General features: G+C 40.1%; 2 protein-coding genes across 2 annotated transcripts in view; both read left to right on the top strand.

Annotated features, from left to right (window-relative positions):
• The window catches only part of HEATR5B (HEAT repeat containing 5B), a 58,078-nt gene extending 52,919 nt beyond the window's left edge, over nt 1-5,159 (top strand). Inside the window, exons 34-35 of the mRNA XM_054399220.1 lie at nt 1,673-1,886; nt 3,762-5,159. Of these exons, the coding sequence (XP_054255195.1) occupies nt 1,673-1,886; nt 3,762-4,066 (519 nt within the window). The 3' untranslated portion in view covers nt 4,067-5,159. The remainder of the gene's footprint in view (nt 1-1,672; nt 1,887-3,761) is intronic.
• Nucleotides 5,160-7,860: 2,701 nt separating this feature from the next.
• The window catches only part of STRN (striatin), a 64,682-nt gene continuing 57,454 nt past the window's right edge, over nt 7,861-15,088 (top strand). The window contains exon 1 of the mRNA XM_054399290.1: nt 7,861-8,163. Coding sequence (XP_054255265.1) covers nt 7,861-8,163 — 303 coding nt within the window. The remainder of the gene's footprint in view (nt 8,164-15,088) is intronic.

Below are 15,088 nucleotides of genomic sequence, written 5' to 3'. Positions count from 1 at the left end.
TGCTGAGTAAGGTGTTAGGAGAAAATGTTTTTCTGTGGAGCTCCATTAGAAAACATACAAATGGTATTAGAAGTTTTATTATTGAATTGTATAGAAAAGTTGCAGCCATGTACTAGTGAATTGTGAATTCCAGTGACCTAAGCTGCATAACTTGCATTTTCTTAAGTTTTTATTATCTCTATTTTTAGTTCAATATTTTTATTTATATATCTGTTTCCACTCATCCCTGGATCTCTTCACAGATCCTTGTGTTCAATAATATTTCCTCTAGAATGTTTCTGTTCAGCATCTACTCAGTAACTCATCTTGTCTGGACCTGAGTGCACTGTGAAAGCATGTGTAATGTCTTATCTTCATACTTGTTGTGGGGCTTTAACTTTTTGTAAGTTCTGTGGTATTTCTGTGGAATTTTGGAGGAAGATCTTTGTACACCCAAATAACACATTCATCAGTTCATCTCAACAGGATCATCAGTGAGTCATTTTCCCATGCATTGACTTTAATCCCTGCTTTCCAGAGAAAAGAGGGAGAAAGGGAAAAATAAATAGAGGGAAGACAAGGAGAAGGTTCTGAGATCCAGCTTGCTGTATGGCTGCACATGTAGTCCTATGCTACTGCCAGCACAACATGGAGAATGAGAAGGATAGATGGGGCAGGCTTGCCGCTTTTGGCTACAGCCTTGGCACATTTTAGAGCAATAAATCACTTTGACAAGAGTCACTTTTATGACACTGAAACAGCATTTTATGATTTGGCAGATATTCTAGAATTAGTGCTGATAGTTCTGAGACTTAAGATGTAGCTCTCTGTTGACCTGTGTGACTGTTGTGGGTTTAAGACTGGATGTCTTAACCATAGAGAAGTCCTCCAGGTGTACCAGAGAACTACAAGGAGGTGGACACAGGAAAGTGTAATCTTTGTTATTTCGTCCCATCATTCCTGCATCCCCCCTGTATAAAGGGGCATCACAGTCTATTCTGCCCTTTTCTCTCTCTCTTTGCTCCCAGCACGGACAGCTATTTCTTGCAGGGAAGGTTTGCAGCCTTGGCAAAGCTGTTTTTTAGCTATGCAATTGGGGCCTAGGTTGGGGGGGGAAGCAGGGAGGTAGTGTTTAGCCTGGTTGGGGGGAAGGATTTGAAAGGTTTTTGACCTAGTGAAGTTTTGGGAAAAAGCCCAGGTTGGAGAACTGGGTTGAGGCTGAATATGAACTTGTGTATTTTGTATTGTTGTATATATTTGTGAACAGTAGTTCCATTTAAATTTCCAATTCTGTGGAGCATTTTTATTTTACTCCTCTGGGGTGAGGGGGGTAAAATAGCTTTCTGTCAAGACAGTGACTGACTTGATGAAATTATCTATTCTTTTATTTTGTCTGAGTTCATACTGTTACTGCTGTTTAGTACCTGCACAGTCTTTCTCACTGCCCTTTTGTTGAAAACTGGGCTAATACTGTTTTAGCAGATGAGCTGTGTTGCTCCTTTCCTCTCAGTATGCTTCCTTTCCATTTAGTGTTATTTTTTGTTGTTGTTTTGGGATTTTGTTTTGTTGTTTTGTTTGTTTTGGTTTGTTTTTTTGGCATCACATGTATCTCACATACACAGATAGCAGAGTTTATTAGAATTTCCTGAGTTAAATAACTTTCAGGACAATGTATTTATCTTGATTTGATTAGGTTCAAGCCAAGTGTTACCAGCTTCTGCTTTCTGTGTTCCAACACACCAATCGTGCCCTGTCAACACCGTATATACATTCATTGGCCCCTATCATTGTTGAGAAGTTGAAAGCTGTGGAAAGGAGCCGCCCAAACAACAACATGGAGCTGTTAGCAGTCCAGGAAGGAATTAAAGTCCTTGAAACATTAGTTGCCCTTGGTGAGGAGCAGAATAGTAAGTGGGTTTTTTTTTTCTTTCTAGAGAAATAAAAATGTAACGTTAGATGTCTTGCTGTAAAGAACGTGATGGTATAGTCACACATAGAACATGTCCATGGAATGTGCTTTTGTAATTCCAGTACTAGAACTTTCATATACATGAACTCACAGCGCATATAATATTGATGTACTGTAGCCTTTGCATTTCTGGTAATTGCAGAGGGGGGGGAAAAAAAGCATCTAAACATGAACTTGCAATAGTGAGTGATGTTTTCTTCTGTTTGGAAATGAGTTGTTCACACAGTTTAAATTTTCTTTTTCCCATTGTTAACTTTCATTTATTTTAGCAGACTCATCACTTTTATCAGGTTGCTTCTACCAAATCAACAAAGATATCTGAAAAGCCCAAGAAATTGAATTGTAGTGGTCAGAAGACCTTGAATGTAGATGGAGAGATGGAGCCCCTTGTTTCCTTCAGTACATTTAATATAGCATTTATAGTTTAAGTTCAGTTATTCTCTAGCTGGAACAATGTGTTTTCTAAAGACTTGCTTTGCAGACATTTGGATTTAAATGCTGATAAAATTCCCTGTTGATTTTCTGTGAGTTTGGTAGTTTGGGTTTTGTTTTGGTTTGGTTGCAGTTTTTTGTTACTATTTCTCTTCATTGCTAATAATAGAACACTAAATCTATGTTTTCTTGAGCTCCATTCTGCTTCCAGAACAATTGTTTGACACACATGTAAAATGAGAAAGTAACTGAAGCAAATGAGGAAACAAAATATCTGATTTTTGCTAATGTTGGCTGGAGACAATCACTCCATGAGTGTGAATTTAGTCAAAAGCTTTAGGGGAGAATCATTAATATTCTGATAAACCTATAAGCTTTAGATCAATGAGCTACCATTAATTAAGTTACACATTTCAAAGGCATATTAATATCATAGAATCATAGGATCATTAGGGTTGGAAAAGACCTCTAAGATGATCAAGTTCAACTGTCAATCCAACATGACATGTCCACATCACAAAGTACCATGTCTTCATGTTTTTTGAACACCTCCAGGTATGGCGAGTCTGCCACTTCCCTGGGCAGCCTGTTCCAACGCCTGACCACTCCTTCAGTGAAGAAATTTTCCTAATATAGATATATTGCCTCCCCTGGCACAAATAGAAGCCATTTCCTCTTATCCTGTTGCTAGTTACTTGGGAGAGGAGACTGACCCTCACCTCACTAGAACCTCCTTTCAGGTAGTTGTAGAGAGCAATATCCTTGCTGGATACAAAGAAATAGACCTGATACTTAAGTTCAGTTGCCTTTTTTTTTTTTTTTTTCTGTTGTTCTAGAGACAAGGCCTTTTGATGCCTATGCCAATTTAGACCGTGGCCTCATGAGGCTATGCTAGCCTGTGTAAAATTGTGGTGCTAGTTTTTGGATTGGAATCTTCTAGAATGGAGTAATACAGCATGTAACTGTCTCTGACTTTCCTGTGAACACTTGCATACTAACAGCAGTTCTGTTACACTCACTAGGGAGGCTGACACACAGATTCAACTACATAATGTTTGTCTGCCTGAGAAGTGTTTTGAAATCCATTAATATGATAGGCACTCTACATCTTGCAATCTCTTATCAATGATCTGCCATCAGCTGATGCAAAGGAATCTTTAAGAATGGTCAAGAACAAAGTAACTGTGATGAACAATAATAGAAGCCTGAAACACAGTCCAAGTAAGGAAGACTTGAGTGACCAATGGACAGGAAACCATGTACCTTTCAGTGCTTATTGTAAATTCTGAAAACATTATCCATATCAGTCTATTAAGTGGAAAAAAAAATTCTTTCTTCTATGAAATGGTAATTACGTTTTTTATCTTTATTTCATGTTTAGGAGTCCAGTTGCTTGCCCTTCTTGTTCCTACTCTGATCTCCTATTTACTGAATGAAAATGCCTTTGCTTCTGCATCTACAGCTTCTAAGGATCTTCACGAATTTGCACTTCAGAATCTAATGCACATTGGTCCACTTTACCCACATGCTTTCAAGACAGTAATGGGAGCTGCTCCTGAATTAAAAACACGTCTAGAAACTGCAGTCCGAGCAAGTCAGGCCAGCAAAGCAAAAGCAGCTGCTAGGCAACCACCACCCACAGTACATTCCACCCCAACAATTAAACTGAAAACTAGCTTTTTTTGAATTACTTTTTAGTATTTTTGAACCTTAAGTATTCAGAAGCATTACATTAACCCCAATGTGTTACTCCGTATATATCTGTAATACTGTGTAATTTGTATGTGAAATGCTGTCAAATAGAGCTTTGCATAATTACTTGAAATCCATGCATTGCAAGGGAAGTGGTGTTAGTTGTATTTATATAGATTTTTAGGAAATGTAATGTGATCATATTTATGAATTTGTGTTATAAATTATCCACTAAACCCCCCTATTCTCTGACTAAATAGTTTTATTTATTTTTAAAAGCTACCCCAAATCTTGGAGTGTTTTCTGAAATCTGGTGATTGTTAACCTACCCTTGTACCAACACTCTTAACACAGGAGGGATGGAGAGAAGAGGGGGAACAGTTATGAAGTACGTACCATGTACCATGGGTAACTTGAAATGTGTACTTTTTCCTTTTGAACTATAAGTAGGGAAGGGGGTTGCTGGACTTGGTAGATCATTTTGGCTTGCATGAAAAAGAAATCCAAATAATTGAAACATTTCAGCCTTTCTCAAGGTGAATAATCAAGCATGCTTTCTTAATGAGTTGTCTTTATTTATGTGGTGTATATTTCTTTCCAATCCATTTTCATGCTTGAAAATTAATAAACGATACAAAGAATCTCATCACTAATCTCTTCTAAGAAAAGTGTTCAAGAATGCATTGGAAAGTGAGTTTATAAAGAGAACTGCCTGCTATCTGCATTTTTCTAGGTGTAGATTTTGGCCCTCATAAGGTGCTGTTTGTCAGCAGTATTCCTATTCTGCCAGACACTGTTTGAATGTGATGATTCTACTCTTTGTTCAGACTTCTAGGTATTTAACTTTCCTGCAAGAGTTTAGTCTCAGTGGAGATCTTGTCTGTAGTTCCTGGTAAGTTTGCAGAGCCAAGTGACTTGAGCACTTTGGACCTGTACTGACTAAGGGAGCAGAACACAAGTGAGAGCTAGGCTCCTCATTTTTCCTTCCCCTACCAAGCTTTTCTTTTTGAAAAGCATATAGCTCCCCTCACATCTCACTGAGTCTGATCTGCAGATTTCGGAGTGCGGAGGTCAGTTGCTGGACTTTTAGAGTAGAGAGCCAGCGACTTCCAATGTCTATCCGCTGCCAGACCTCACCCTTCCTATTGGTAGAAGTGCAGAACCATGTATTTTCTTGTGTATACAAGACTGACTTAACACGAATTTTTGGTGCTGCTGTTGAATTTATGGGCTTCTATAGGGATCTTTCTGTACATTTTGTTTTCTAGAGAGAAAACAAATAACTGGAAGCCATGGCTAGGTTTGTTGAGTTTCATCTCTGATGGTTTTTGGATACCCTGTGAAAGCTGCATATTTCAGAAGCTTCTAGTTCAACCTAAATATAACAAAGAGGTAATAAATAGAACTGAATATGAGTAACAGCTAGTAGATACAGTTGTAGATCATTATTTTTGCATAGTCATTTGCCTCTTCTCTTTTCCCACAATACATTATTACCTATGCACAAGACAGTGCTCTTTTGCCCTATTGTATTTGGTGTGTGCAAAATATTTAACATAAAATCACAAAAACTTTTATTTATTAAAGTACTAAAGTGAGGACACAAGTAGTGCAAAACAACCTTTCAAATGTTGGGGATTTTTCATAAAGGTGGTGACTTACAAGTTGTGTTCCATTGTCCTACAGGCTTAAAGATATGTGGCAGAAGTAAAAACAATATGCCATACACAAGGAGGAAAGTAATTTCACTACTTTTTTCATCTTTTTATGTGCAGTGGGAATTAAATTCATTAAAATATATCACTTTCTAATACATGTTTTCAGCGTTACAAAGCTCTGTTGCTTGGAAGCTCTGAACCTGTTTAACAGTTGAGAGAATGTAATAAGGAAACTTTCAGTACAAAATTACACACTGAAAAATTGCAAGTATAACTAAGAAAAATAACTTAATATCCTGTTTTGTATTCCCTCCCTCCCCAGGTGATCTAGTGACTTAACTGATGTTTGTTGGAAACTTTTTTGTCTATAATCAGGTTTTATTTAACTTAATTTTTCCTCAGCACTTCTATGTTTTGGTTAAAGTCTAGTTTTCAGGATGTCTGGAAATTCAGAAAAGCTGAGGTGGGGAGGGGAATGTAGCAATCTGTGTAAGAAGCCAGTACAAAACTGAAAAAAAAAGCAGAATGGAAAATAGTACTTGATAGATGTAGAAGGATAGAGAAGGAAGAGGTTTTTCTTTGTATACTCTATGACAACATGCACAACTTTCATTTGTATGTCCTTCCCCAGTTTACTCTTTTGCTTCTTTGCTTGCTCCTGATACTAAGCTATAACGGTGTGGTTTTATGTAATTATTTTAGCATCGAATTTAATTTGATTAAAAAAATAACAACTTGGAATGGCTGGAGTGATTATCTTCTTTTAATCTTTGTCAGTGGTCTTTTTACTGTGCTTTTTCATTAAAGTAACTTCTCCTTCATTCCCTTTCATGTCGTTCCTCTCTTTGCCATTTCCTTCCTTTTTGTTCTACCCTCGTTTCCAGCTGAGGTCCCCCAGAGCATGCTCCCTCTTCTATGCTTTCACTTCTGTGCCCCTTTCCTCTCTGGTGCTCTCTATATGCTTCCTTAGTTGTCTTTCCCTCTTCAAAAGCACAAAGAAGTTGTGCACCCGCCGCAGCTCTAATCTCCAAGGAAAGGAGTGAGAAGTGGGTGAGACAGATTGGCACAGAAGGAAACAGGAAGTGCTGCTTGAGTAAGCAGGGAGGTGCTGCCGGTGTGCCTGGGCGTGGTGAGGGGTGGCCGGGCCCATGATCAGCACATGCAGCAGCTTCTGTGGCCGTGAACCACCATTCACACTGCTAACACATAACTCTGGTGTAAAGCCTGTTGGTAGGGATGTGTTTGTCTTCAACCATACATATGTCAGTATGGAGTGCATGCCTAACAGCCCTCTATTTTCGGGAGAGATAAGAGGGAGCAGTGTTGTTGGCAACTTGTGCCTTCAGCACAAGGCTTTGATGCCAGTCTCAAAGTATGTTTTCCCTTTCCTTGCAGAAGAGAGAATGGCAAATTCTGGAAAATGTTGTTCTGCTCTCCTTTTCAACATGTCTAAAGATTTTCAAGAGACCCCCGTAAGGGATTTTTTGTTTCAGTTGCTCAGAGCAAGGCCAAAACAGAAAAGCTGGGGGTGAAAGGGCAGGGCTTGGCCAAAGTTTGTGGAATTGCCGCAAGACGCTTGCCCTTTTTATTTCCTCATGCTGGGCTGTGAGTGTGCCAAGGCTGTTTTCTTTGAGGTGGAGATTATGATTAATCAGTTCTCCCGGTGCTGCTCGGAGCTGCCTTGACCTCTCAGCCGTGGCATTGCTCCCTGCGGTCTCTCTCACGCCCACCTTGCCTACTGGGCCTGGGGGCGCGTTGCCAGTCTCTGCCCCAGAATAGCTACTCAAAGCCACGAGGCTCAACTAGCTATAAAGTCCTTCCTCGAAATAGGGCCAGCGCGCTGCACAAAAAGGCGGTTGGGTAAATTCCGCCCCTCCCTCGGCGGGGCGTCCTGCTACCTAGCGGGACTACATTTCCCAGAATGCCGCGAGAAGGGTTGGGGTGAATCTCTCTCTAGAGTTGTCCCTACTGGGCCGCCGTAACAGCCGGCGGGGGTGGCTGTCAGGCGGTGACGGCGGGCGGGACGCGCCCAGGTTGTTGCTGCTGCTGCTGCCGGGACGCGGCTGGGTGCGGGCGGCGGCTCGCGGAGGAGGGGACGGCGGCGGGCAACGCAGCAGACGCAGCCCGGCCATGGACGAACAAGCAGGGCCCGGCGTTTTCTTCAGCAACAACAACAATAATAATGCCCTGCTTCTGCCACCGCCGGCAGGCGGGCCAGGGCTGGAGTCGGGTGAGGCGGCAGCAGCAGCGGCCGCCGCAGCGGCAGCAGGAGGAGGTGGCGGTGGGGGGGTCTCAGCCTCCGGAGCTCCCCCTCCAGTGTCGGCGTCTCGGGCTCAATACAGCGTGCCAGGCATCCTGCATTTCCTGCAGCACGAGTGGGGCCGATTCGAGGCGGAGCGCGCCGAGTGGGAGGCGGAGCGGGCGGAGCTGCAGGTAACACGGGCGATCACTTTACCCCCCCGCCCCCCCTCTGTTTTGGCGGCCGCGCCTCTCCGGCTACGCAGGGTCGGGGAACGGCCGCCTAAGCTTCTGCCTCGGTTTTGCTCTTGTCTGTTGCCTCGTGAGGGAGCGGCCGCCCGGCTCCACCGTGGGCCATTTCCCTCCCTCTCAGAGGGCGGCCGCCCCCCAACGCTGCCCGGCGGAGGGGCGTGACATGGCGGCCGGGCCGGAGGGGAGCGGTATCTGCCCGCTGCGCGGCTTTCGCCGCATCTCTGGAGTTTTCTGGGTGCCCCCACCAGGGCCAGCCGCCTGAATTTGCCACCAGTTTCATAACCCACTGTTAAAAATTGCCTCTGGTGAGCTGCGTACCCAGCTTGTGCCGCTGGCACATAGCCCCGCTGTACCTCGGCCGCCCCCCGGGCAGGCCTGGGATCGGCTGCAACTCTTTAATAGGGACACGTTATGTGGTGTTTTCAGTTGAAGAGCGATGGGAATGATACTCTCATTAATGCGTTAAAGGACCGATAGGGATCTTGTGGTTGAAGAACTTATGAACTGCTGACCTAAAGCCATTTCTGTCAGATATTTCAGTGATGGGCACATTAGGTTAACTCCGTACTGCAGTCTTCGTAGTTTTTCCTCTTTGGCTTTGTTTACAAGAAAATCTGTGTTGTATACCTTAACACTCTCCACATTACTACTAGCCCTCTGTTTGGTTCTCTGTTTGAGACTGAAAAGTGTCTACTTACACTCCTTTTTTTGAAGTCTCCCTTCTTTGTCTCTTGTTTCCTGTCCCTTTTTTGTACCGTCTTTATCAAGAGAGTCTTGAGCCTATTTAGCAATGCAAGCTGCTTCTGTTTGTGGTGTTGTTTTTTTTTATTGTCGTCATTGTTGTGGTGTTTTTTTTTTTGTTGTCGTTATTTTGTTGGTTTTTTTTTCCCAATTAGTAGAGATGCCATCTTTCTAATGGTACTTTCTATGGTAACGTCAACCATCCACTCTGAGAAGAGCAGCTGATGTGATATTCTTTGCTCAGGGTTCGCTGTGTAGGAATTTAAAGGAAGTGGTCATGAGGACAAGAGAGTAATTTTTCAACTTCAACGATTCTGTGACAAATTTGTTAGTAACTGAATTGTGTTTCTATCACTATATCCAGTAAATACTATGTGGAAAATAACTGGCTTAGTTATGCATAAGAAGAACATCCATTTGAGTCTCTTAAATATCTTGACATTTTTTTAATCTCTGATAGAGATCTTAAAAATTGCTTTTGAGAAAAGAAATCTGGTATATGGACCTAAGATTTTGCTATTGTGTTGTTTGATAGTAATAACACTTTGAATATTTATAGTGCCCTTCAACAGAGGCTAGTATGCCACTCTTCTTCTCCTCTCTTCCCCCAAGTATTCCTCAAAAGCTTCGTGTTATAGATGAGACAGGAAAGAAGCAAAGCATTTAAACTATTTGCAGAAGTCTTTTGTATTGTCAGTGGCAGAACTGGGAATATAACTTCTTTACAAGTTGTTTGCTTGAAGGCCTTTGGCTCTTGCTAAAACATCTCAATGAAGTTATAATTAGCTGTGGCTGGCATGGCCATGAGCTGCAACAGCATTTATCTGCCGTGGAGTCATGTTCAGAAAGGTGCAGAATTCTTGGTTGTCTCTATAAGCATCAGATATTACGTCTGCTGTGACCATTTGCAGTTGAATATTCTTTGATCCATGTGAAAGGTTTGTGTTAGGGGTTCAACAACTACAGCATGGCTTTTAGAAATTGTACATCATGTACGATTGAAGGATGAGCAGCATTAATTAAAAACTGGTTTTGTGCTCCTTCTGAAGCCTTTTGTTGGCCTATATCTGGAAATGTTTAACACAGTAATGGAAGTACGAGGTTGGGCAGTTTCACTCTCTTGGGATAAAAACGCAGAGCTCCTGACTGTCCTTTGCTAGTCTTCAATTGAATGTAAATTTCAGTGTTAGGCTATCCACTCTCTTGGGATGCTGCGTGGCAGAGGGCCTGTTTTGTATGGGGGTCTTAGTATCCATGATTTTTTTGCTGCAATCCATCTTATTTCTTAAGGGTAGACTTATTTTTTTAATCTCTAATTTCTTACCTGCCATGACATTTAAATACATCAGATACTGTATTCTATAATATTACCATTCTTGGCATCTGCTTTGTAGTTATTGGTTAGTTAAGTTATACCTTCTCTCCAAAAAGCACCTTGTAAGTCAGTCCAACTGTGATTTCCTATCTTCCTTTTCTTCCCCTCTGGGCTTATTTGTATTTTCTCTTTTTCTTTTCACTGTACTTAATTGCATGGAATTAAATGTGATATTTATGTAGAGTACCTTTCTGTTGCAATATGTGATGCTTGTTTGGGTGACACATCCCCAAGCTTATAACACGTACATGAGTTGGCAGGCCAGGTCTCTGTTCTTAGTTACTGGTCTAGTACCACCTTCCAGTGTGTGTGTACTTATCAGGTGTCTATATTTTTCTTTTCATGGCAAATACTCATGCTTACTCTGATTATCTAATTATTTCTCTTGAAGATGTTGTTGCTGCTATTATATAATCTTCGATATTTATATATATGCAAGTATCACTAATAAGCTGTATATTTCAAATAAGCATGAAAACAGATTCATAGAGGGTTCCCCTAGATGCTCATCTGCTGAGTACAAATTTCACTTTTTAATGTATGCTTTCTGTTTATGGTACTTTGACATTTGCAATTTGAAATAATGGCCTGTGAATTCACTGGAATAAATACTAACATCATTAATTTTATTATTCACAAACTGTGTTTTATAGAATGATCATATATTTTCATTTTCTATCTTTTGAGAAATGATTTTTTTCTTAAGTTCTTCTAATAGCTGCTTTGGAGAGTTGACATGAAAGGCTTTCCTATTCTGCAAAAGCTTTCTTTTACATTTTGAATTTTTTTGGACTATGTTTCCAAGGCATTTCAGAATTGTCATTATGTTATGGACATGATCATCCAAAAATAGTGAAGAGTTTGATCAAAAGCATGTGCAGGACAATGAAATCTGTGTCTTTGCTGGAGGCAACCAGAGTTCAAACTGTCTCCCATATTGGTGCCTTGCCTTAACCGTACCTCTTCTGACTGCTTGGGGGTGATTCTCTGTTGCCGATGTTATTTCCCTTTTAATTAACCGTCTGCTACCCCTGGGAGGGAGCAGTGGGGACTCTAACCCCGCGGCTGGGACCTCCGCAGAGCCGAGTGCTGCTGGTGCACGTCCTTGTCCTAGCAAGCAACAAAGAGCTGTTGAGCTCTGCTGCTTCTGGGATGGATGAGCTTGGAACGCTTGTGTGTGTGTGTATATATGTCCGTTGTTTTGACTAGAAATGTTGTCTTTGCAAGCAATGCATATACTGTAATTGAAACTTTTGCTTCTGACAAATGTTTTTCTGGCAAAAATTGTCATTTGCAGAATTTGACGTTTCTCCACATTTTACAAATGAACTAAATTCCAACTAACTGCTATGTGATACGTAACTGCGTGTATAGTCATCATGTATCCTGCTGAGGAATTTTCTAGCTCTTGTCCTCTGCACTACTGAAATTTTCATTTCTGCTGATAACTGTCTGTATAGTAGACTGCTTTGGAGTAGTGGGAACTGATAGGGTTACATAAAATTTATATTTCTTGGGTAAACTTTCCTTTGAAAAGATTTGCAAGGGAATTGTGGTGAATTGGTAGATAGAATCTGCTTGTCTTTCCACAGCTTTGTAAAAAATATTCTTTAAGACAGTGCTAAAAAAAACACCGCCACCCAAATGACAGGGGAAGAGTTAATGAAATGAGATAAAATGTGGTTAAATGCTGGCAAACAACTGTAATAGAAGGAATGTGATGGAAATAACAGATAAGCACTTGAGGTTGGTTATGGGAGTCAGATTTAATAATGTTGGCTTTCTGGGCCGGGGTCAGGAATTGGTGACCTTCCCTCTCACTGCTGCTTTTCTGAGGCAGGAGGCAGGCAGTGAAACCAGGCACGCTATGTGGTAAGATTGTGTCCTTGGAGATAGGCAAGTTAAAGTAAGGAGGAGAAGGGGCAAATCAGACAGATGGCTGTGGCTATTTATAGTGTGGTTTAGGACATTTGTTACTTGATTCAGAAATAGTTGATATTTACAGTTTGGCTTTTAGATAACGATTCTCTTATTGGATTAAGTTTCTAGTTAAAAGCCATTCTGATAGCTGAATAATCTGAAAATACTGTTCTGAGAAAAAGTAATGAACAGTGAGTTTATGAAATCAGTTGTTAATGGAAAACTGCTAAAGATTGGGTTCAGCAAATAAACTGCAATGTAAAATACAATTTTAAGAAGTTTTGTATAAGATTTTCAATTATGATGATGTGAGTCAAATCTCAGGTTCTCCATGAAGGACGAATTGGCCTAAATTCTGTAGCTGTAGAACCCTTCAATAAAATATTTTCTTCTCATAAGGCAAATATTAGAAAGAAAACAGTAATTAATGTTAAATCACTCTCCACCCTAGAAGGACAATATTTTCAGCTTCATTCTTTAAATGTATCAGATAAATCAAAATAAAGGCAGAAGAAAATAAGTCATGGTTACAATACTGAGGTGTGTTTATTTGGAGAGGATGATGCCAAAGATTTTGGTGACTACCAGTTATCCTTTCTTTTGCTAAATTTTCTTTAGCAAACTTCCTAGTTGCCAAATTAATTTGAAGCAAAGAGGAGCTTCATTACTCTTGCTGTTTGCTGGTATGCATGTTTGACATTTAATCTGAATATACTCATTGATATCATAGCTTGATTTATTTAAGACAAGTGGAAAAAATGGGAGTAAATGTTCAGTGAAGAAGGAACTACATTATAGAAGTTTGTAACTTCTTTTAGAGAAGTAGAATGCAAATACAAACTGATGAGACATGTTCTTTGCAGGTCTTTTTTGTAGTAATTTGATTTTTTTTTTTTTTTTTAATTGTGTAAATGATCTGAGCATTTCCCAGCATCACATGGTCCCATTCTTCTCAAATCTGGTACATCTGTAATTTAGTTTTAACTGTAATGATAATGTATTTCTTAAATGGGCCTTTCAGCAGTGTTGCTGTAAATATTGACATGGCATGAACAGTTTTGCAATGTTACATTGTTTCCAAGAAGCCTTCAAAGCTTACAAATGCTTTTTGCAGAAAGCTGTACTTGAAAAAAGATTTTCTAATTTTCATAATTTACTCTAGAATTGCTGAATTAAGCAAAAATGGAGTAAGTTGTTATATGCTAGGTGGAAAACTTTGGATTTTGATGTGAAGTTACCATATGATGAAATATCCTGTGTCTTTGCTAGTGTGCATTTATAATTTAAATCAGTGTATGTCCAACTGATATTGTAACCCTCCTTTTTTTTGTTAAAGGTCTTGGAGTCTGTCAGTTTTATTGCATCAGGGTTATGTAACTTTGCACAATTTGAACAGGTTGGAAATGTAACTCAGCCTTTTTGATGTTTCAGTATACACTGAAACTTTATTTACCAATTCTAAAACAGGCTGTGTAAAATTCCCCAAGGAAGATCACATGCATCTCCAGGGAATTTTTGTTCATCTTAATTTAATGCTAGAAGAAGTAAGGCTGTACAAATGCCAAGCCTAAAATTGATATCCATTTTTCAGTGAGAGTAGGTATAAGTCAGCAATCTTATATTTGGCTTCACAAGGCTGCCAGGCCTTGTCAGGTCCTCCTTTCTAAGGTCCTTAGCTAAAAAGTGACAAGAACTGACTTAGTAATAGATGAAGGGTTGTTATATGTTTCATTTTAAATGGTGAGAAATGCTCAGATACTTGAAACAGGTCATCTGAATAACTTCAGCGTGCTCAGGATTCAAGCGTTGCAGACAATACCAGTGAGCATACTCTTAAATGTGAAAACAAAGGATCAGTTTGTTACAGTGACCCGCTCTGTATACATCTGTATATGGATTTATCTGGAAGATGTTCTTTTCCTATTTGATAAGAGCTTACTGTATGCTAACTAATACTGAATATGTTGAAAATAACCCAGTAACAAAGAAGTTTAATTTAAGATTGTGGTGTGGAAAGACTGCATTTTTTTCTGCTCTTAGCCAGAAACATTTCCCTTTAGGACAGTCACATAGGGCAAGATTGCAAAACATTGGAACAAAAATGGCATGTACAATATTCATATCCAAACTTTGGAAACAGGAGGTAAGAACAAAATCAGTTATTTTTGTATGTGTTTCAGTTGATGTCCTAGTCAGTTCAGGGTGGTGTTGCATGCTTGAATATAAGGAGTAGCCGCTGGCTGTAGGAGAGAGAAGCAGGAGTGTGCTGGTTGCATTTGCAAGTGGTTGTGTGGTCAGGTCTGGTTCCTTGCTCTTCTTGTTACCAAAGCCAAATCTAACGACCACCCCCAGATTTGTTCTCCCTTGTCTTGCTATACCCCAAGTGAGTCATTCAGGCTGTGAACTTCCATTGTCTCAGCTGAACTGTGGGCTGTGAGTCTATTTATCAGTCCTGGTGCTGACTGCTGTTGATGCATTTCTGCCTTTCTTGTACAGCAAATGGAAAGGAATTATATTTGAGCATTGCGATTTGGACCCCAGCTCATAATATGTTATTATTTTGTGACATGTCATTGTAGTGTTTATAGAATTACATCATGTTTAAAACTTGGTTTCTTTTTGTTATGTTGGTCAGCATGGAGCATGCTCCTGCAACTAAAAAAAACCCAAAATTTAATACTGACCACTTAAGTATACTATAAGAATGGCTGTAGGAATGAAGAAAGCTGATTCAGAATGGTTAAATTATTTGAATATACATTGTTTGACTAAGGCAAGTATTTTGATGTTTGCAGTTGTTAGAATAGTGAAAGGCAGCACTGAAGAGTGGAT

Source organism: Indicator indicator, chromosome 2 (assembly GCF_027791375.1).
Source record: "Indicator indicator isolate 239-I01 chromosome 2, UM_Iind_1.1, whole genome shotgun sequence".
Lineage (NCBI taxonomy): Eukaryota > Metazoa > Chordata > Aves > Piciformes > Indicatoridae > Indicator > Indicator indicator.
The sequence above is the reverse complement of the archived record's forward strand: the minus strand, read 5'-3'. Positions and strand labels throughout refer to the sequence as shown.